Source organism: Dendrobates tinctorius, unplaced genomic scaffold (genome assembly GCF_039654945.1).
Source record: "Dendrobates tinctorius isolate UK_male_01 unplaced genomic scaffold, ASM3965494v1 ptg000093l, whole genome shotgun sequence".
In the NCBI taxonomy this organism is placed as follows: Eukaryota; Metazoa; Chordata; class Amphibia; order Anura; family Dendrobatidae; genus Dendrobates; species Dendrobates tinctorius.
In genome coordinates this window covers 6,392,885-6,416,405 of record NW_027361761.1, presented here as the reverse complement: position 1 = coordinate 6,416,405, position 23,521 = coordinate 6,392,885, and the positions used below count along the sequence as shown (strand labels likewise).

The 23,521-nt window shown below is 41.4% G+C and overlaps 1 protein-coding gene across 1 annotated transcript; it reads left to right on the top strand.

The window, feature by feature from the left end:
• The first annotated feature begins 9,718 nt into the window (after nt 1–9,718).
• Nucleotides 9,719–20,576, top strand: LOC141098655 (interleukin-17A-like). The gene is made up of 3 exons (XM_073586625.1): nt 9,719–9,957; nt 18,740–18,987; nt 20,212–20,576. Exons 1-3 carry the CDS (start codon nt 9,928–9,930, stop codon nt 20,444–20,446), a joined length of 513 nt encoding a protein of 170 aa, XP_073442726.1. The 5' UTR covers nt 9,719–9,927; the 3' UTR covers nt 20,447–20,576.
• The last annotated feature ends 2,945 nt before the right edge of the window (nt 20,577–23,521 follow it).

Sequence of the window (23,521 nt, the reverse complement as noted above, 5' to 3'; positions counted from 1 at the left end):
AAGCACAACAGTTGGGCAGTGGACATGTGCCGGTCATTTCTGATGGTGCCCAGCAGGGCTCTGATGCTGGGGATAACCGCGCTGTATCTGGGGGGTCGGAGGCTTGGGGGAGCACAGTATCTTTGGTGGACGCTGCACAGTCTGATAATGACATTGATGCTGATGATAACAATGTGCATGATAATATCTGTGATTTCCCCCCTTTAATTTCAAGCACACAAGGTGTGGCTGCCCCTCCTGCTGCAGACCTTCACCCCGTCAGTCAACCCAATGTGACCCCACACGGTCCCCGCAGTAATGCCTGGAGTCGTGGTGCTCCGTCGTTTACCTCTGGTACCAACTATACAGGCCAGGCGTTTAAACGGAGAAATGTTGTGCGTTTCCGGCACAGAGGTGCCAAGGAGGACCTGCCAGACAGGAGGTTTGTCATCAGGGAGCTCTTGTGCCACCAGATGGGGTTTGTGCCAGTCAGCATCCTGGCAGTGATTAATCTTCCAGACAGGCAGGGCTATGATGTCAGCTTTAAGCTCATGTCTGACCTGGACAGATTCTGGTCTAGTTTCCCCAAGTTTAGAGACACGGAGGGCTGGAGTAAGTTCAGTTTTATTCCTATCTCTAAGCCAGATACTGTCACCGTAAATGTCATCTTCTGGAATGAGTCTGTTCCCCCGCAGGACATTGTGGTGTGGCTCTGGAGGCATTGTGACCTGGTCTCTGACCTCACCAAAAGCAGAGACAGTGATGGTATCTGGACGGGAGGGTGGCGGGTTTTGGTGAAGCTGCGCCAGTGCAATAACATCACTGCCCATTTACCCAACTCCTTCTTTATTGGGAGGGAGAGGGGTGTGTGTTTCTATCCTGGGCAGCCTCGTAAGTGCTTTAAATGTGGCAAGGCAGGTCACCTGGCAAATACCTGTACTGTGGTGAAGTGCAACCTGTGTGGGGAGGTCGGCCATCTAGCTGCAGACTGCCAGAACATCAGGTGCAACCTCTGTGGGAAGATCGGTCACCCTCACAGGGACTGTCCAGACGCCTGGCACAATATCTGTAAGGACTTTCCTGACGAGGACTTGGTGGCAGGGGCAGAGATTCTGGAGGAGGCAGCTTTACTGTCAGGGGAAATACTGACCAGACCAGAGGTCCACCAGGGGTCTACTCAGCTAACACCAGAGCAGCAGGGTTCAGAGAGAGAACAGGGGAGTATGGAGGTTGTACCTCAGGGGCAGCGGTCACAGGAAGGCAGTACTTCAGTGCTACCATCTGTGTCTGAAGAGTATAGCAATAATCAGAAAAGGAAGAAAAAGGACAAGGCCTCCCGTAAACCTGAGGGGTATGACACTGGCCAAGGAGTCGGGAAGAAATTCCAGAGTTCTGCTGGTGTAATGGTCGTATCTAACAGGTTTGATGTTCTGTCTGAGTCTGACAGCGATTTTGAAGATGACCTTAAGAGAATTGACGCAGAGTGTGATAGGGACGTAGAGGATTGTCCTCCGCCAAAGCGGAAGACCTTACCTGAGGGCACTCGGGTAGAGTCTGAGATGGAGACCGGTGGTGAACAGAATAACTCCGACTCAGATCTGTGACGCTGTGAACCAGATAATGTCCAAACTCAGATAGGGAAAATCATTAGGAGAAATTAGGAAATGCTAAGATAGAGAAGGATGAGTCACTGGGTAGGAACATGATGAGCTCTGTTTGCAAAGTGTTTTTTTTTTTTTTTTTTTTTTTTTTTCTCTCCTCAAACTAGGAGTATGGACTCAAAGTTAATTTGATATGTATAAACTGGATATGTAATGAATGTATGTACAATCTAAGTGAATTCAGTTTTGTATTATTGGAGGAATGTTATTTGGATTTGTTTGGTTTTTACAATAAAAATTGCCCCTATGTATAAGAATATAACTACTTTAATACTGCCCCTACGTACAAGAATATAACTACTATAATACTGCTCCCTATGTACAAGAATATAATTACTATAATACTGCTCCCTATGTACAAGAATATAATTACTATAATACTGCTCCTATGTACAAGAATATAACTACTATAATACTGATCCCTATGTACAAGAATATAACTACTATAATACTGCCCCTATGTACAAGAATATAATTACTATAATGCTGCTCCTATGTACAAGAATATAACTACTATAATACTGCTCCCTATGTACAAGACTATAACTACTATAATACTGATCCCTATTTACAAGAATATAACTACTATAATACTGCTCCTATGTACAAGAATATAACTGCTATAATACTGATCCCTATGTACAAGAATATAACTACTATAATACTGCTCCCTATGTACAAGAATATAATTACTATAATACTGCTCCTATGTACAAGAATATAACTACTATAATACTGCTCCCTATGTACAAGACTATAACTACTATAATACTGATCCCTATGTACAAGAATATAATTACTATAATACTGCCCCTATGTACAAGAATATAATTACTATAATACTGCTCCTATGTACAAGAATATAATTACTATAATACTGCTCCCTATGTACAAGAATATAACTACTATAATACTGCCCCTATGTACAAGAATATAATTACTATAATACTGCTCCTATGTACAAGAATATAACTACTATAAAACTGCTCCCTATGTACAAGACTATAACTACTATAATACTGATCCCTATTTACAAGAATATAACTACTATAATACTGCTCCTATGTACAAGAATATAACTGCTATAATACTGATCCCTATGTACAAGAATATAACTACTATAATACTGCTCCCTATGTACAAGAATATAATTACTATAATACTGCTCCTATGTACAAGAATATAACTACTATAATACTGCTCCCTATGTACAAGACTATAACTACTATAATACTGATCCCTATGTACAAGAATATAATTACTATAATACTGCCCCTATGTACAAGAATATAATTACTATAATACTGCTCCTATGTACAAGAATATAATTACTATAATACTGCCCCTATGTACAAGAATATAACTACTATAATACTGCCCCTATGTACAAGAATATAATTACTATAATACTGCTCCCTATGTACAAGACTATAACTACTATAATACTGATCCCTATGTACAAGAATATAACTACTATAATACTGCCCCTATGTACAAGAATATAATTACTATAATACTGCTCCTATGTACAAGAATATAACTACTATAATACTGCTCCCTATGTACAAGACTATAACTACTATAATACTGATCCCTATTTACAAGAATATAACTACTATAATACTGCTCCTATGTACAAGAATATAACTGCTATAATACTGATCCCTATGTACAAGAATATAACTACTATAATACTGCTCCCTATGTACAAGAATATAATTACTATAATACTGCTCCTATGTACAAGAATATAACTACTATAATACTGCTCCCTATGTACAAGACTATAACTACTATAATACTGATCCCTATGTACAAGAATATAACTACTATAATACTGCTCCTATGTACAAGACTATAACTACTATAATACTGATCCTTATGTACAAGAATATAACTACTATAATACTTCCCCTATGTACAAGAATATAACTACTTTAATACTGCCCCTATGTATAAGAATATAACTACTATAATACTGTTCCTATGTGCAAGAATAAAACTACTATAATACTGCCCCTATGTACAAGAATATAACTACTATAATACTTCTCCCTATGTACAAGAATATAAATACTATAATACTGCTCCTATGTACAAGAATATAACTACTATAATAATGCCCCTATGTGCAAGAATATAACTACTATAATACTGCCCCTATGTACAAGAATATAAATACTATAATACTGCATCTATGTACAAGAATATAACTACTATAATACTGCCCCTATGTACAAGAATATACTACTACAATACTGATCCCTATGTACAAGAATATAACTACTATAATACTGCCCCTATGTACAAGAATATAACTACTTTAATACTGCCCCTATGTACAAGAATATAACTACTATAATACTGCTCCTATGTATAAGAATATAACTACTATAATACTGCCCCTATGTACAAGAATATAACTACTATAATACTGCTCCCATGTACAAGAATATAACTACTATAATACTGCCTCCTAGCTGTGAGGTTGTGTGTTTGTAGCTCTCCTGATGTCTGGAGCAAGCCCAGGGGGAGGCCACCCTGGGCGGGGTAACTCCCCAAGCAAGGCCCAGGCTTCCAGGCCTACACTTGGAAGTAACGCTCAAGTTGTGTCTAAGGCGGATGCAAGTCCCAAAGTTGTTTCTGAGGGAAAGAAAGCTCAGAATGGAAGTAGCAGCAGCAGCAGCAAGAAAGATGAAGCTGTGAAAGTGCAAAAAGTAACGGAACAAGGAAAAGCCATGACTGTGGGTAAGAAAGTTCCAGTTAAGCAATCGGCCAGCCAAGGCAAACAGAGTGAAGGACAACTAGGAGAAATCCAAAAGAAATCTACTGGTGAGAAGCTGAATGGAGGAAAGCAGCCTGCAGCTCAGGAGGTGTCATCACCAACTTCAGGTGTGCAGCTGACTCCCAGCAGACAGAGGAGAACCTCACTGGAGAGACAGACGCTCCAGGAGAACCTGCAGCAGAAGCATGTGGTGGCCAGCATGGCGAGCTCTGGGCGCACAAGGTCGCAGTCAGGTGGCAGCAGTAAAAGTGCTGTGGAGCCTGGAGCCACGAAACCAGCGGTGGTGAAAGTTAAGGAGACGTCTGGTTTCAAGCATCCAGGGACATTGCTGAAAGCAGGATCCCAGGAGGAGACGCCATGTGCACCTGAGCTTCAGGTCGCAGAGGAGATCCCAGGACTGGTCAAGAGGCTCGGTGAGTTACAGCAGCACAAAGACTTGCTGCAGAAACAAATAGAAATGGGCTATAATGTAAAGGCTGCTAATCCTGGTGGGGATCACACCTTTTGTGATCAGACTCTGAACATGCTTGGCATACAGCTGGCAAAAGTGGTGACAGACATGGACTGTGTCCTAGAGAAGATGGGGCCCCTTTCAGAGACTTATAGGAACCAGGAACTGTTTATGTCACACAAGCAGGACTCTGCAGGTTCCAGCTCAGACATTGTCCCAGGTGGGCCCCAGAAGCCGGTGCGGCCAGTGCTGCAGCCTGCAAGTTTCTGCTTCCAAAAGGGTCAAATACTGCAGCCGCAGCAACCTGCGGCAGACCCCAAGCAGCAGCATGTTATGCAGATTCCAGCAGGTGTACCACAAGTCTCAGAATGCCCAGCACAGCAGCCTGCAGCAGATTCCAAGCAGCAGCATGGACTGCACTTTCCAGCAGAGGGACTACAAGTCTCAGAATGCCAAGCACAACAGTTGGGCAGTGGACATGTGCCGGTCATTTCTGATGGTGCCCAGCAGGGCTCTGATGCTGGGGATAACCGCGCTGTATCTGGGGGGTCGGGGGCTTGGGGGAGCACAGTATCTTTGGTGGACGCTGCACAGTCTGATAATGACATTGATGCTGATGATAACAATGTGCATGATAATGTCTGTGATTTCCCTCCTTTAATTTCAAGCACACAAGGTGTGGCTGCCCCTCCTGCTGCAGACCTTCACCCCGTCAGTCAACCCAATGTGACCCCACACGGTCCCCGCAGTAATGCCTGGAGTCGTGGTGCTCCGTCGTTTACCTCTGGTACCAATTATACAGGCCAGGCGTTTAAACGGAGAAACGTCGTGCGTTTCCGGCACAGAGGTGCCAAGGAGGACCTGCCAGACAGGAGGTTTGTCATCAGGGAGCTCTTGTGCCACCAGATGGGGTTTGTGCCAGTCAGCATCCTGGCAGTGATTAATCTTCCAGACAGGCAGGGCTATGATGTCAGCTTTAAGCTCATGTCTGACCTGGACAGATTCTGGTCTAGTTTCCCCAAGTTTAGAGACACGGAGGGCTGGAGTAAGTTCAGCTTTATTCCTATCTCTAAGCCAGATACTGTCACCGTAAATGTCATCTTCTGGAATGAGTCTGTTCCCCCGCAGGACATTGTGGTGTGGCTCTGGAGGCATTGTGACCTGGTCTCTGACCTCACCAAAAGCAGAGACAGTGATGGTATCTGGACGGGAGGGTGGCGGGTTTTGGTGAAACTGCGCCAATGCAATAACATCACTGCCCATTTACCCAACTCCTTCTTTATTGGGAGAGAGAGGGGTGTGTGTTTCTATCCTGGGCAGCCTCGTAAGTGCTTTAAATGTGGCAAGGCGGGTCACCTGGCAAATACCTGTACTGTGGTGAAGTGCAACCTGTGTGGGGAGGTCGGCCATCTAGCTGCAGACTGCCAGAACATCAGGTGCAACCTCTGTGGGAAGATCGGTCACCCTCACAGGGACTGTCCAGACGCCTGGCACAATATCTGTAAGGACTTTCCTGACGAGGACTTGGTGGCAGGGGCAGAGATTCTGGAGGAGGCAGCTTTACTGTCAGGGGAAATACTGACCAGACCAGAGGTCCACCAGGGGTCTACTCAGCTAACACCAGAGCAGCAGGGTTCAGAGAGAGAACAGGGGAGAATGGAGGTTGTACCTCAGGGGCAGCGGTCACAGGAAGGCATTACTTCAGTGCTACCATCTGTGTCTGAAGAGTATAGCAATAATCAGAAAAGGAAGAAAAAGGACAAGGCCTCCCGTAAACCTGAGGGGTATGACACTGGCCAAGGAGCCGGGAAGAAATTCCAGAGTTCTGCTGGTGTAATGGTCGTATCTAACAGGTTTGATGTTCTGTCTGAATCTGACGGCGATTTTGAAGATGACCTTAAAAGAATTGACGCAGAGTGTGATAGGGACGTAGAGGACTGTCCTCCGCCAAAGCGGAAGCCCTTACCTGAGGGCACTCAGGTAGAATCTGAGATGGAGACCGGTGGTGAACAGAATAACTCCGACTCAGATCTGTGACGCTGTCAACCAGATAATGTCTGAACTCAGATAGGGAAAATCATTAGGAGAAATTAGGAAATGTTAAGATAGAGAAGGATGAGTCACCGGGTGGGAACATGATGAGCTCTGTTTGCAAAGTGCTTTTTTTTATTTTTTTTTTTTTTCTCTCTCCTCAAACTAGGAGTATGGACTCTAAGTTAATTTGATATGTATAAACTGGATATGTAATGAATGTATGTACAATCCTAGTGAATTCAGTTTTGTATTATTGGAGGAATGTTATTTGTATTTGTTTGGTTTTTACAATAAAAATTGCCCCTATGTACAAGAATATAACTACTATAATACTGATCCCTATGTACAAAAATATAACTACTATAATACTGCCCCTATGTACAAGAATATAACTACTTTAATACTGCCCCTATGTATAAGAATATAACTACTATAATACTGTTCCTATGTACAAGAATAAAACTACTATAATACTGCCCCTATGTACAAGAATATAACTACTATAATACTGCTCCCTATGTACAAGAATATAACTACTATAATACTGCCCCTATGTACAAGAATGTAACTACTATAATAATGCCCCTATGTACAAGAATATAACTACTATAATACTGCTCCTATGTATAAGAATATAACTACTATAATACTGCCCCTATGTTCAAATATATAAGTACTATAATACTGCCCCTTGTAGAAGAATATAACTACTATAATACTGATCCCTATGTACAAGAATATAACTACTATAATACTGCCCCTGTGTACAAGAATATAACTACTTTAATACTGCCCCTATGTATAAGAATAAAACTACTATAATACTGTTCCTATGTACAAGAATAAAACTACTATAATACTGCCCCTATGTACAAGAATATAACTACTATAATACTGCTTCCAATGTACAAGAATATAACTACTATAATACTGATCCCTATGTACAAGAATATAACTACTATAATACTGCCCCTATGTACAAGAATATAACTACTTTAATAATGCCCCTATGTATAAGAATATAACTACTATAATACTGTTCCTATGTACAAGAATAAAACTACTATAATACTGCCCCTATGTACAAGAATATAGCTACTATAATACTGCTCCCTATGTACAAGAATATAACTACTATAATACTGCCCCTATGTACAAGAATATAACTACTATAATACTGCCCCTATGTACAAGAATATAACTACTATATTACAGCCCCTATGTACAAGAATATAACTACTATAATACTGCCCCTATGTACAAGTATATAACTACTATAATACTGCCCCTATGTACAAGAATGTAACTACTATAATACTGCTCCTATGTATAAGAATATAACTGCTATAATACTGCTCCTATATACAAGAATATAACTACTATAATACTGCCCCTATGTACAAGAATATAACTACTATAATACTGCCCCTATGTACAAGAATGTAAGTACTATAATACTGCTCCTATGTATAAGAATATAACTACTATAATACTGCTCCTATATACAAGAATATAACTACTATAATACTGCCCCTATGTACAAGAATGTAACTACTATAATACTGCCCCCTATGTACAAGAATATAACTACTATAATACAGCCCCTATGTACAAGAATATAACTACTATAATACAGCCCCTATGTACAAGAATATGACTACTATAATACTGCCTCTATGTACAAGAATGTAAGTACTATAATACTGCTCCTATGTATAAGAATATAACTACTATAATACAGCCCCTATGTACAAGAATATAACTACTATAATACTGCCCCTATGTACAAGAATGTAAGTACTATAATACTGCTCCTATGTATAAGAATATAACTACTATAATACTGCTCCTATATACAAGAATATAACTACTATAATACTGCCCCTATGTACAAGAATATAACTACTATAATACTGCCCCTATGTACAAGAATGTAACTACTATAATACTGCCCCCTATGTACAAGAATATAACTACTATAATACAGCCCCTATGTACAAGAATATAACTACTATAATACAGCCCTTATGTACAAGAATATAACTACTATAATACAGCCCCTATGTACAAGAATATGACTACTATAATACTGCCTCTATGTACAAGAATGTAAGTACTATAATACTACTCCTATGTATAAGAATATAACTACTATAATACATCCCCTATGTACAAGAATATAACTAATATAATACTGCCCCTATGTACAAGAATGTAAGTACTATAATACTGCTCCTATGTATAAGAATATAACTACTATAATACTGCTCCTATATACAAGAATATAACTACTATAATACTGCCCCTATGTACAAGAATATAACTACTATAATACTGCCCCTATGTACAAGAATGTAACTACTATAATACTGCCCCCTATGTACAAGAATATAACTACTATAATACAGCCCCTATGTACAAGAATATAACTACTATAATACAGCCCTTATGTACAAGAATATAACTACTATAATACAGCCCCTATGTACAAGAATATGACTACTATAATACTGCCTCTATGTACAAGAAAATAACTACTATAATACTGCTCCTATGTACAAGAATATAACTACTATAATACTGAAGGTGTGTTTGATCTTGATTTTAGGGTAGTTTTTCACTATAAAGTTTTTAGCAATAATTAGTGTAGATTTTTCTTTAAAATCCAAAGTGAAACTATAAAAAAGAAACACTTCAGTTACTGTTATCTCTGTGGCCCCAGATAAGCGGAGAGTTCAGATAAATGATGGCCCTGATTTAGGGAAGTGCTGGGATCTTACACTGGTTTCTCTCTCTTATGATCGGACATTACAGGGCAGAGTTGGACAGTCCACAGTGACGGCCTCCATTCCTCACCGGTCACAGGGAACTTACAGAAACTTTTAGGAAAACTCTGATTCCTGGGATGGAGACTCCACCTGGAGCAAACAATGATATAAATAGCGAGAGGGACGGGGATGTAAGGATCAGACAGGAGATCCACCGGAATATAGAAAGCGCCCAGAAGGAGAAGCAGAATGGTCCTTACAAGAACATCTCTCATACTTGTGAGTATCTCATTTGATCCTTACTGTAATGTTAATAATAATATTTATCTATATAGCGCCAGCATATTCCGCAGCACTTCACAATTAAATAAAATAAAGACAATACAATGTGACACGATTCAACAGTTACTGGAGGAATGAGGGTCCGGCTGCTCGCAAGCTACAATCTATAAGGAAATAGGGGGACACAGTAGGTAGAAGGTGCTTGTCATGTATGATCCAGATATCATTATAATAGATTGGGGTTATGTAATAAAGTTGCGTAATCCGGTCAACAGCCAGGATCTGTCTAAGTACAGTTACCAAGTGCTGTTGGGTGCATGGGATGTGGAGACAGATAAATGGGAGGGACAAGGAAAATTTAGAAAAAGGGAACAAGGGAGAGTTAGATTAGTGATATGAGGTTATAGGATCTATTGTTAAAGCTCGCTTAAAAATGGGGGATAAGGTATTAGTCGGATCTTCCAGTGTAGAGCATTCCAGAATTCTGGTGCAGCACAAGAGAAATCTTGAAGTCAGAGGTGTGAGGTTCGAATTATGGAGGGTGTTAGTCTTAAATCATTTGTAGAATGCATAGCACGGGTGGAGCGACAGGGGAGAGAGAAGATGTAGGTTGGTGCAGAACTGTGAAGAAATTTGTGGATGTGAGAGATACCTCTGTATTTTAGTCTGTAACAGATGAGCAACCATTGCTATTGTAGGGGAGTTCTAATATTAATATATTGTAAATGTTGTGTAGATATGATTATGCTCGGTACTGCTACACTATTGTGTATTACCGTCGTTCTCATTGGTACTGCCACATCATATGTTGTACATATTGTATTGTGTTTTGTATAATGATGTATAAGTTTAGGATAAGTCAGTGCATTTTTCGGGTTCAATAGTGGAGGGCACTATTAGTATAGAGTTCATAGATATGGGTAACTAGTGGGCCTTGTTAGATATAGCTGATAGGAAGTTCACATAGGGGTTAACTGCTGTGGGTTAAGTAACTGTAGGCTATAGGATTAAGGCAAAAGGGCTAACATGCCCGAAAATTCCACAAGGGCTCTAAGCACAGGATGTAAGAGCAGCTATGCAACGTTGTTGAAAAGAAGAAAAGCACGGGCACAGTCAGTCAGGTGCTGGATAAGACCGGAGTACCTTGGGAAATTGCAGCTTATGAGAGCAGCAGGAATGGAAAGGAATACGTGGTACAAACGTCATGCATGGCACAGAGTATTCACCATGTGGCAGGTCTTGAATAGGGCTGAAGCTTGCAAATCCCAGACGATGCGGATGAATGGGATTCCCTATGTCTTGAGGTCGTACAGGAGTGATGCTGCGGTACCGCCAAGGGCACTACTACCCCGTAATGTGCGTGAGGATACAGAAAGTAAGAAAGGGGAAGTGCAGGAGGGATGCTGTGTGGACTGTAATGTAACTGATGTATCCGGGACCGTTGAAGAGCATAGTAAAATCGTTGAGTTGACTTCTGAACCGGTATCTGTGTCCGTTATTTCAACCTTAAGCACTGAAACCAAGTGTACAGGAGCTGAGTCGCACTGCAGCGGACCCCTGTCCATGGACCAGCACTCCAAACAGGTACGCTGGTAGAAGTGGACAGTTTTCCTGTGGGAGGAGGCCAGGACACCAGCACCCCGGTGTCCTCGGCTACGACTACCGTCCTGGCCGCCTCTTACATTGTGACTATAAGAGTTTTTGCCATTTCAAAGGTGAGAAAAGGTCGGATTCTGGAGATGTTTTTAAGATGTAGGCCATATGAGCAAGTGATCGGATGTAGAGAGTGAAGGAAAGATCCATGTTAAATTTAACACCAAGACAGTGAGCGTGGTGCTGGGGAGTGATGGTTGAACCACCCAAGGCAATTGTTATATCGGGTGGCAGAAAACACGAGAAGTTCAGTTTTAGAAAGATTCCATTTCAGATAGTGAGGGGACATGATGTTAGAGATAGCGGACAGACAATCCATGGTGTTTTGTACTAATGCAGGAGTGATGTCGGGAAATGATGTGTAATAAATCTGATGGTTTCTCAAAAAGGGGTGGTGTATAGAGAAAAGAGGAGGAGAACTAGGACTGAGGCCTGAGCAACCTCGACAGTAAGGGGAAGAAGAGGAGGTTTAGGACTGAGCCTGAGGAACCCCACTAGTAAGGGGATTAGAGGAATAAGAGTCTGCAAAAGATACAATGAAGGAGCGGTTAGAGAGATAGGTGGAGATCCAGGAGAGAAGTGTCATTGAAGCTGATAGTGAGGAGGAGCTGGTGATCCACTTTGTGAATTGCAGCAGAGAGATCCAGGAGAATCAGGAGGGAGTAGTGACCACTAGATTTAGCTGTTAGTAGATCAGTAGAGATTTTAGTTAGGACAGTTTCTGTAGAGTGTTGAGAGCAGAAACTGGATTGTAAAGGGTCAAAAAAAAAAATTTTCTGTGAGATAGCAGATTTGGCGAAAGTGGACCAAGCGTTCCAGGAGTTTAGCGATGAAGGGGAGAATAGAGACCGGTATATATTTAGCAGTGCACTTCTTATCAAGGGATTTTATTTAAGTAAAAAGGTTATGATGGCATGTTTGAATGAAAATATTTTTTCATTCTACAGGGTTAATCTCTTATTTTACTATCTGTGTTTTTAAGGGTTAACTATATTGCATTTAGAACAGTTAATAATTTAAGAAAGAATAGAGGTACAGAGAGATACATAAAGTGCATGTATGCCAGAAGCCTCGCCAACAAAATGGAGGAACTGGAGTTAATGTTGTTGGAACATAATTATGACATGGTGTGGATATCTGAGACATGGCTGGACGAGAGCCGTGACCGGGCGGATAATTTACAGGGCTATAGTCTGTTCAGAAATTACCGAACAAATAAACGAGGGGGAGGTGTGTGTTTATATGTAAAACCATCCTTAAAACCCATCCTTCGTGATAATATATATGAATCTAATGAAAATGTAGAGTCCCTGTGGGTAGAGATAAGGGGAGGGGGGAAAAATAATAAATTACTGATAGGGGTTTGTTATAAGTCTCCAAAAATAATGGAAGCAACAGAGAATATCCTCATAAAGCAAATAGATGAAGCAGCGACTCAAGGAGAAGTCATTATTATGGGGGACTTCAACTACCCTGAAATACATTGGGGAACCGAAACCTGCAGTTCCAGCAAAGGTAATGGGTTTCTGACAACTATGAGAGACAATTACCTTTCACAACTGGTTCAGGACCCAACAAGAGGGGGGGCACTGCTAGACCTAATATTAACCAACAGGCCACACCGCATATCAAATGTAAGGGTTGGGGGTCACTTGGGTAATAGTGATCACAAATTAGTAAGTTTTCATGTATCCTTTAATAAGATGTGTAGTAGAGGGGTTACAAGGACACTAAACTTCAGGAAGGCAAATTTCCAACGGATGAGAGATGATCTTGGTGTAATTAACTGGGACGATATCCTGAGACATAAAAATACACAAAGAAAATGGGAGACGTTTATTATCCTCCTGAATAGGACCTGTGCACAATATATGCCGTATGGGAATAAACATGCGAGAAATAGGAGGAAACCACTATGGCTAAATAGAGCTGTAAGGGGCGCAATAAGAGATAAAAATAAAGCATTTAGAGAATTAATGCAAGTAGGTAGTGATGAGGCATTAAATAAATACAGAAAATTAAATAAATTCTGTAAAAAGCAAATCAAGACAGCAAAGATTGAGACAGAGACACTCATTGCCAGAGAAAGTAAAAATAATCCCAAAATATTCTTTAACTACATAAATAGTAAGAAGCTAAAAAATGATAGTGTTGGTCCCCTTAAAAATAGTCTGGATGAAATGGTGGATGAGGTTGAGGAAAAAGCCAATATGCTAAATGACTTTTTTTCAACAGTATTTACACAAGAAAATCCCATGACGGATAACATGATCAGGGATAAAAATTCTCCATTAAATGTCACCTGCTTAACCCAGCAGGAAGTATGGCGGCGTCTAAAAATCACTAAAATTGACAGATCGCTGGGCCCGGATGGGATACACCCCCGAGTACTGCAGGAATTACGCACAGTCATAGATAGACCATTATTTTTAATCTTTAAAGATTCCATAATAACAGGGTCTGTACCACAGGACTGGCGTATAGCAAATGTGGTGCTAATATTCAAAAAGGGGACAAAAACTGAACTTGGAAATTAGAGGCCAGTAAGTTTAACCTCAACGGTAGGTAAAATCCTGGAAGGTTTTCTAAGAGATACTATGCTGGAGTATCTCGAGAAGAATAACCTCATGACCCAATATCAACATGGGTTTACAAGGGACTGTTCCTGTCAGACTAATCTGATAAGCTTTTATGAAGAGGTAAGTTCCGGACTGGACCAAGGGAATGCAGTGGACGTGGTGTACATGGACTTTTCAAAAGCTTTTGATACGGTGCCACACAAAAGGTTGATACATAAAATGAGAACAATGGGGATAGGGGAAAATCTGTGTAGGTGGGTTAAGAGCTGGCTCAGGGAAGGGAAACAAAGGGTGGTTAATAATGGAGCACACTAGGACTGGGTCACAGTTAGCAGCGGGGTACCACAGGGGTCAGTTTTGGGCCCGCTTCTTTTTAACATATATATTAATGACCTTTTAGGGGGCATAGAGAGTAGAATTTCAATATTTGCAGATGACACTAAACTCTGCAGGGTAATCAATACAGAGGAGGACAATTTTATATTACAGGAGGATTTATGTAAACTAGAAGCTTGGGCTGATAACTGGCAAATGAGCTTGAATGGAGATAAATGTAAGGTCATGCACTTGGGTAGAACGAACAAGATGTATAATTATGTGCTTAATTGTAAAACACTGGGTGTTATGGATGAGTCACCGAAGGAGGAAAAAACAAAAATAATAGCTAAGTCCAGAAAACCAGAGAAATTGGCAGCTATCAGATTGCAGACCCCTGAACCTATCCACAACAACTAGCAGTAGCCGTGGGGGGTTCCTACGGTGCCCTAGACCCCTCGATCAGAGCCAGAGAACTAAATTAGCCTAAAGACAGAAAGGGGAAATCTAAACTGCCCCAGAGCAGACCCCAAAGCAATAGGCAGCCGCCAACATATAATGACAGTGAAGCAAGATGAAAAACACTAACACAGATAGAAAGATAGGTTGAGCAAATGATGGGGCCCAAGCTAACTAAATAGGACAGGATAGAAAAGCTGCTGTCTGCAATCCGCAAAAAACCCTATCCAAAAATGTACCAACAGACTGATAGGAGAAACAGGCCCTGAAGTCGCTAGGCTTCAAAAGACTATATCAGCACTCAGGTATATTCTGAAGACAGAGCCAGAGATCAACAGATCAGAGACAAAAATGGAATTCAGCTCACCCCCGGCCGGGGATGGCTGAACTCCAAAAAAACCAGGCAAACAAAACCAGAACTAAAGTGTACAAAAGGCAGAGCAAAACTTAGCTTTGAGAAGCAGAAATCAGACTGGTCTCCAAGAATCCAGCAGGAAAATCACCGGCAAGGCAGCAGGGCGTCGGCTGCCTTATATCCAGTCATCAGTTCCTGTGACCCAGTCATCATCTACCTGCTCAGCTGTTTGGTAATCAGCCTCACTACCTTCCTTCTCCAGAAGAGGGAGTTCATCAGACCTCACTGGTGAAGGGAAAAATGAACTCACAACAACTGGGCAAAACTGTCACTGAAAAAGACCAGGGTGTATGGGTGGACGACAAAGTCACATTTAGTGGCCAGTGTCAGGCAGCTGCTGCAAAGGCAAATAAAATAATGGGATGCATTAAAAGAGGCATAGATGCTCATGAGAACATAATTTTACCTCTATATAAGCCACTAGTGCCACCACACTTAGAATACTGTGTACAGTTCTGGTCTCCGGTGTATAAGAAAGACATAGCTGAACTGGAGCGGGTGCAGAGAAGAGCGACCAAGGTTATTAGGGAACTAGGGGGTCTGCAATACCAAGATAGGTTACTACACTTGGGGTTATTTAGTTTGGAGAATCGAAGGCTTAGGGGTGATCTTATTACAATGTATAAATATATGCGGGGACAATACCAAGACCTTTCTAATGATCTTTTTACTCTTAGACCTGTGACGGGGACAAGGGGGCATCCTCTATGTCTGGAGGAAAGAAGGTTTAAGCATACTCACAGATGCGGATTCTTTACTGTAAGAGCAGTGAGACTATGGAACTCTCTGCCATTTGATGTTGTAATGAGTGATTCCCTAATAAAATTTAAGAAAGGTCTGGATGCCTTTCTTGAAAAATATAATATTACAGGGTATATACACTAGTTTCCTTAATATTGCGTTGATCCAGGGAGCTAGTCTGATTGCCGTATGTGGAGTCGGGAAGGAATTTTTTTCCCCAATGTGAAGCTTACTGTTTGCCACTTGGGGTTTTTTTTTTGCCTTCCTCTGGATCAACATGTTAGGGCAGGTTAGGATAGGATATGGGTTGAACTAGATGGACTTAAAGTCTTCCTTCAACCTTAATAACTATGTTACTATGTTACTATGAATAAGTAAAGATGCCATAAGAAAAAGAGAAGTTAAATATTTTAGTGAGGTGGACAGTGACAGCCGGAGAGAAACACTGAAGGAGATATGGGGGAATAGGGTCATTGGTGCAGGTTGTAGGGTGAGATGAAGCGAGGCGCTTGGTAACCTCTTCCATAAAACATTCAGAAGTATAAAAGTGAACTTGAGGTGCAGGAGGCAAGGGGATCCAAGCTCTGAGGGGATTGAGTGGACATGTTCTGACACATATTGATGATTTTTTTGTAGGAAAAAAGTGGCCAGAGATTCAGCGGAGGTTGGTTATTGGTCCCTGTACTTTAGGGCTCTGTAGGGAGTGGATAGCTTCAAAGAGTTTGGAAGAGTTATTTTGAATTGTTGGCTAGTTATAGGATGAGGTGAAGAAGTAACCTTGTTTGGCTGGATGGAAAGCAGAGGTATAAGTTTTGAACATTAACTTATAGTGGATGAAGTCTTCTGCTGAAAGTGATTTTCTCCACAGACGCTCGGCACACTTGGAGCACCGCCAAGAAAACGTGTTTGCAGCGTGTGCCAGGGTTGCCTTCGACTGTGCTGGCTCGTTTTGAGTATAACAGGTGCTGCTTCATCCAGGGAACTTTCCACTGTCTTATTATATTGTGACAATGCAAAGTCTGGACAGGAGTGGGAGGAGATCGGAGCTAAAGATGACTGTAGATTGTTCATAAGCTGCTGGATATTGATGGCACGGAGATTTCTGTATGTGCAGTAAGTGGTGGTGTCCTGAGTGGGTCATCATTTTTTGACAGAGAATGAAAGAAGGTTGTGGTCAGAGAGTGGAAAGAGGAAGTTAATAAAGTTGGCTTCAGTTAGATATGTATAGTGATAACTGCAATATTCAGCACTAAAGGGCACGATAAACTGTCATTGTGAAACATGACTGGCCCACCAAAGTATAAGCTGATGTGATGGTGGGTCTAGGCTGCAGCAAGATATTGGACCCCAAAAGGTCCAGCATAAGTTAACAAAATTTAAAGCTATATCATCAGAACTATTGCAACACCAGTCTAGGAAGGACTTTATTTACTTTCTCTTAAAATGTCTTTCCTACTCAAATCTAAATGAATTGCCGCTTCTTTCTTGAATAGCAACCTTTTACCAGCACTTAGGCTAGAAGAAATAATTAGCTCCTCCTTAGGCTTGAGGTGACAATAATAATAAAGATATGAATAACCTGTAAAAGTACTTAGAAGGCTCAAACAAAAAATATGGACATAATTTGTTGATATATAACATCTTCAAAAGATAAAGATACCCTCCCTCCACCTGGGAAGAGAAGATAAATACCGTAATCCTTCAGTACCATGAGAACAATTAATCTGTGGAACAGAGGCAGGAACCATCGGTAGTTTCAAAAAAGGCTTAGATGCTTTTTTTTTTTTTTTTTTAAAGAAGAAGATAACAAATACCAGCACTTATGTAAAAGTGTAAAATTCTTGTTCTGAATGCTGATTCAGTTGATTGAAATTCAGGATAAGGAGAGAAAAACTTGCTCCTTAAGACAGACTGTTTTACGCTATATGAATGTACCTAAACCCCATTCCTGTTATCCTTTGCCATCCCTCCGTTAAACTTTCCCCATTCTCTTTATCCTTTCCCATCCCTCAGATGAACTTTTCCCATTCTCTTTATCCTTTCCCATCCCTCAGTTGAACTTTCCCCATTCTCTTTATCCTTTCCCATCCCTCAGTTGAACTTTCCCCATTTTCTCTATCCTTCCCATCCCTCAGTTGAACTTTCCCCATTCTCTTTATCCTTCTTATCCCTTCGGTTGAACTATCCCCATTTTCTTTATCCTTCCCATCCCTCAGTTGAACTTTCCCCATTTTCTTTATCCTTTCCCATCCCTCAGTTGAACTTTCCCCATTCTCTTTATCCTTTCCCATCCCTCAGTTGAACTTTCCCCATTCTCTTTATACTTCCCATCCCTCAGTTGAACTTCCCCATTCTCTTTATCCTTTCCCATCCCTCAGTTGAACTTTCCCCATTCTATTTATCCTTTCCCATCCCTCAGTTAAGCTTTCCCCATTCTCTTTATCCTTTTCCATCCCTCAGTTGAACTTTCCCCTTTCTCTTTATCCTCCTTCTCCCTCAGTTGAACTTTCCCCATTCTCTTTATCCTTTCACATCCCTGGGTTGAAATTGATGGACATGTCTTTTTTTCAGCTGTACAATATAACTTATGTCCTTCATGTTATCATTTGTTACTTAGGTTTTCAACCTGATGGCCCTCAGCTCTTCTGCTGTTCTACCTGAAGACTACTTATCAGACCTCAATTTTCAGTTGGTATCTAGGGATGAAGAGCTAGAAACCAAACAACAGAGATGTCCTGGAAGAAAGAATCGGCGCCTGCCGACCAGTGTGACAGTCGACACCAGTCTCATTGACAGTAGCTATAAGGAGAGTTTGGTGCAGATGGAGGATATTCACATCCGCTCTCTATCTCCCTGGGATTATAGGTAATATATTATTAAGATCTCCTAAACTTTTGAGTAAACCTGATCAATTTTGTAGCTACTTGGCTGCAGCATAAAAATGGACAAGTAAAATATAGATTGGTTTCCTATGGTCCATTCTTAAGGCTGCTTTAACTGCAATGGCTTTGCAAATAGCAGAATCTGAAGGTCTGAAGGTTGAGCGCATGAGGACCACCACCACAGACGTCGGAAGGTTGGGGAGTAACCACTTTAAGTAAAGAGGTTGCAGTCCCACCCAGAACCTGGAGCCTAGGAGGGTCTAAAAGGTCAATTTTTGCTATTCGAGAAGACCAGTACTATTAAAGCCTCATAAAAGTTGGGGGCCCTGTTGGAAATTTTGCATTGGTGCCAATGAGCTTTAAGTTATACCACTGCCAGTAGGAGTTTCTTCCTCCTTAAAGCCGCTACAAGTCACATTTGCTCTTATACAGAACTTTGGTGGTTGTTGCATTGGCCAATTATTGGGACCTCGTAATCTCTTCCAAGTATAAATATGCTCTCATGTCCATCAACTTTCCTGGCATATGCTTTAGCAAATACTTGCGCTTTTCATAAAATGTTGATACACTTCTCTCCATTGTGTCATTTCTCAATTACTCCTCTTGGAAATGCATGAATAAAATGACAACTTGGTGTTACTGTTCCCCTTGACAATGTCATGTGTTACCACAAAATCTGATACAGTCCAATTAAGTACTCACGATTAGAGTTGAGCGAATAAGTTCGGAATCGGTCGCCAAATCTGAATTTGCCATATTGGTAACCTGTTCATGTTGAATTTATGCTTGATGATTGGTTCCGAACATATTCGTTCATTTCTTATCCCATTGACTCCAATTTCGTTCGTCTGTGTTCGACGAATATTGCAACAACAGTAATCGCCGAAATATCAAAATCGGAACCGAATTTTGAAAAATTTGCTCAACTCTACTCACAATAGCAGACTATGGAACCTATTCTGATTTTTAGGAGGAAGAACTAGGAAAAAGTCCAGGTAATAATTTAAGAAAACGGTGCCTCGTGGGTACATGAAGGCATGCATTTTTCCTATTTTAATTAATTTATACAACATTATTATTGGCTTTGGATGACATTAGTTTTCAGTTTATGGAAGTTTTCTACAGAAAAGACCAGAATGTGGCATGGGCTGGAACGTATTACATTTGGCCTGTTATATGTATTTAGTATTTTTTTCTTTTTCTTTAGCCACAACACAGATCCCAACAGATTCCCTTTCGTCATTGCAGAGGCCGATTGTCTGACTCTTGCTTGTGTAGACGCTGATGGCCGTGAAAGTCCAGACCTGATCTCCTTCCCCATCCAGCAGGAGGTGATGGTCCTACGACGGGAGCAGAAAGGCTGCAGCTTCTCCTACAGTCTGGAGACCGAGGTGGTGACTCTGGGCTGCACATGTGTCAGACCTACCACCATTTATTATTAGTTATTGTCTGCACAAGTATGGATGACAATCTAAAAGTTTTCGCAAGCAAAAAAATATGTTAACTTTGCTGTTAATTGTTTGAATTTTTTTGTCAGTTTTTTTACAATAAATTATAGGCTTGATGATTCTTTTCTGTGGTCGGTTAAATATAATGAGGTCATTACATGTTTGGTGTACTTTGATTATCTAGATTTTCAGATAATTGATTGCAGGTTGGCTTATGGTCACCCAATTCTCCCACCTTGTAGAGGTCCATGTTTCGGTGCAATGAACTAGTCTGCTGCTGCCATCTACTGCATACAAAGAGTTCATTAGATTTTTTAGAGGTTGATCCTCAAGGCAATTAAAGCACGGCCATGGTAAGCATACAAAAGAAAAACATAACATTTTTCTAGAGGAGTAATAGAAATATGTGCAGTACAATAGACAATCTACTGTAGATGGGCCTAGCTCTACTTTACCATTGTGGAAACTTACATTGATGAGCAAAAGGGTAGCAATGTTTTGAACTTTTGAATTTCAGCCTCCGTATCTCACCATTCACTACAGCTTCCAATGAGAGACTACCATCACTTTATAGACACTCATTTTGGCAATCTGATACATAAATTTGACTTGCAACTATTTTACATATGTTTAGTTATGTAGATTCAAAGCGAACGAGCGCTCTGTCGCGCATCATTTTTGTACGTGGATGCCAACTGAAGACGAACACCCAGATGCCGTCTACTACGCCTGAGTTTCCACCTCCAGTAGGCATACATGGACAAAAGTGGCTAATGGCAGAGAGCACGTTCATTCTGCCAGCACCATTATGGTATATGGCCACTAGTGATGAGCGAGTATACTCATTGCTCGGGTTTTCCCGAGCATGCTCAGGTGATCTCGGAGTATTTTGGCGTGCTTGGAGATTTAGCTTTTGTCGACGCAGCTGCATGATTTGCGGCTGCTAGACAGCCTGAATACATGTGGGGATTTCCTAACAAACAGGCAATCCCCACATGTATTCAGGCTGTCTAGCAGCCACATATCATGCAGCTGCGTCAACAAAAACGAAATCTCCGAGCAAGCCAAAATACTCGGAGGACACCCGAGCAACGAGTATACTCACTCATCACTAATGGCCACGTTGGCACATACAGTACATCCGAATCCCGTTTTGCAGGGAGGTTCGGACATAAGCAAAGACGGGGCCATCAAACGGGTCTCGGAATGCAATATGAAAGCAGCCTTAACACTCTATTCTACCCCCCTTTGCTCTATGACACCCCACTGTGATGTAGGCACCTCCTGTGGGCTGGTAGGGGTAAACAACAGCTTCTTGTTAAGATACTTTCTGTCCCTATGTGATTAGAATGCCTAATTTAAAAGAAATCCATGGCCCATGATTTCAGACCCTTTGGAGCCATATACCAGAAATGAATATTCGAAGTTTTAGTAACAGGTGTAGGTTCTATAGATATGGGAGGCATATTGGCGGCATTGGGGTGCAGTGCCGAAAGCAATGCATTCTCTTGCATTACTGTGTGGCCTGCCTATTAGCCCCAAATTAAAACCAGCCAAATGGATAGTTGTATATGTCATGAATAAAAGTTAAAATTATGGTTGGACATATGGCATTAATATCTCTGGCTTGGGACCTTCAGGGGGACAGATAACATTAAAGAGAACCTGCCACATCATTTTTAGCAACTAAATTGTCCCCAGTGTGTTGATAGTGATGCAATGTGCATCACTAACACGTTGTTTTCAATCCAAATGGCGCCATAATTATCTCCAAAAATCACTTTGTATAGTTATATAGTACCTTCTCATTCAGTCATAGGGGTGGCACACACTAAGATGGATGTTCTGGGGTGCGTTGACTCCACACAAATCTGCTCTAAAATACCGCGATTGCGCAGTGTCGAGCTGTTCCCCATGTTTAAACAGTGTTGAGCGGCTCGTACCTGGTAAAAGTGTTTTATAACTTAGAATACATGTTAAGTGATACAAGATTAAGTTTGCTGTAAGGACGTTACCATTTTCCAAATGGAGAGCTCCCCTTCGCAAGATCTGCGCCATTCCTATGACAAAAGGTCTAAAAACTTTCTTTTGTTTATCTCTTTTTTTTCTATGTGACTGTATGTACTTTGTTATCTCGCCACCTTTGTTACAGGTTTGTATGTTTTTCTAAGCCCTGCCTCATTGTTGGATTAAATTTCTAAAATCTAATAGCTTTGTTCCTCTTGTTCTATAAACCGCACTCCTGAAGCCTCATGGGGCTCAAAGTTACCAGTAATGGGTGTTCAATCAGCCCAGTAGCAGAGGGGTCCGTTGCCCCGGGCCCTGTCACATGTAGGGGCCCACTGGGAGACATGGCTGTATCTGAGGTGTCAGGGAGAGAGCAGCACAATGCCGGCTCCTCTTTCTGACAGACTGCAGAGCGGCAGGTTGCAGAGTCTGTCTGTGCAGTGTACGGTGCTGCTGTCTCACCAGAGGAGCTGCAGTTTCTGCCAGGCAGGCTCTGATTGTCTCAGGCATGCTGGGTCCTAGTGCCCTCTGTGCACATACACTGGACACTTCCTTGTCCTGCCTCAGTTACTGCCAGCAAGCTTCATGGAAAATGGGGATGGAATTTATTAAATTCATTCTGCTTAGGCATGTCATGGTCACTGTGCGGAGAATGTGACAGGATGGGGGTATTGTGAGGCAGAGGGGACAGGGCACAGGGGGTGAATGTGACAGGATGGGGGTATTGTGGGGGAGGGGGTAAAGGGCACCGGGGTGAATGTGAGAGGATGTGAGAATTGTGAGGCAGAGGGGACAGGGCACAGGGGGTGAATGTGAGAGGATGGGGGTAATGTGAGGCAGCGGGGACAGGGCACAGGGGGTGAATGTGAGAGAATGGGGGTAATGTGAGGCAGCGGGGAGAGGATGGGGGTATTGTGGGGAGGGGGAGAGAGCATGGGGGGTTAATGTGAGAGGATGGGGGCTTTTTTTTACTTGTGAGAGAGTTAATACTTTAATAATAGAGTAATATTTCAGTATTAGTATAACAAGAGCACAGACAGATGGCTGTATAACTCATGTGAG

Bases quoted from the DNA above. Each gene is read 5' to 3' on its own strand.
- LOC141098655 (XM_073586625.1), top strand. From the start codon at position 9,928: ATGGTCCTTACAAGAACATCTCTCATACTT. The intron at 9,958-18,739 runs GTGAGTATCTCA...TTTGTTACTTAG, and splicing joins CAAGAACATCTCTCATACTT to GTTTTCAACCTGATGGCCCT. The intron at 18,988-20,211 runs GTAATATATTAT...CTTTTTCTTTAG, and splicing joins CTATCTCCCTGGGATTATAG to CCACAACACAGATCCCAACA.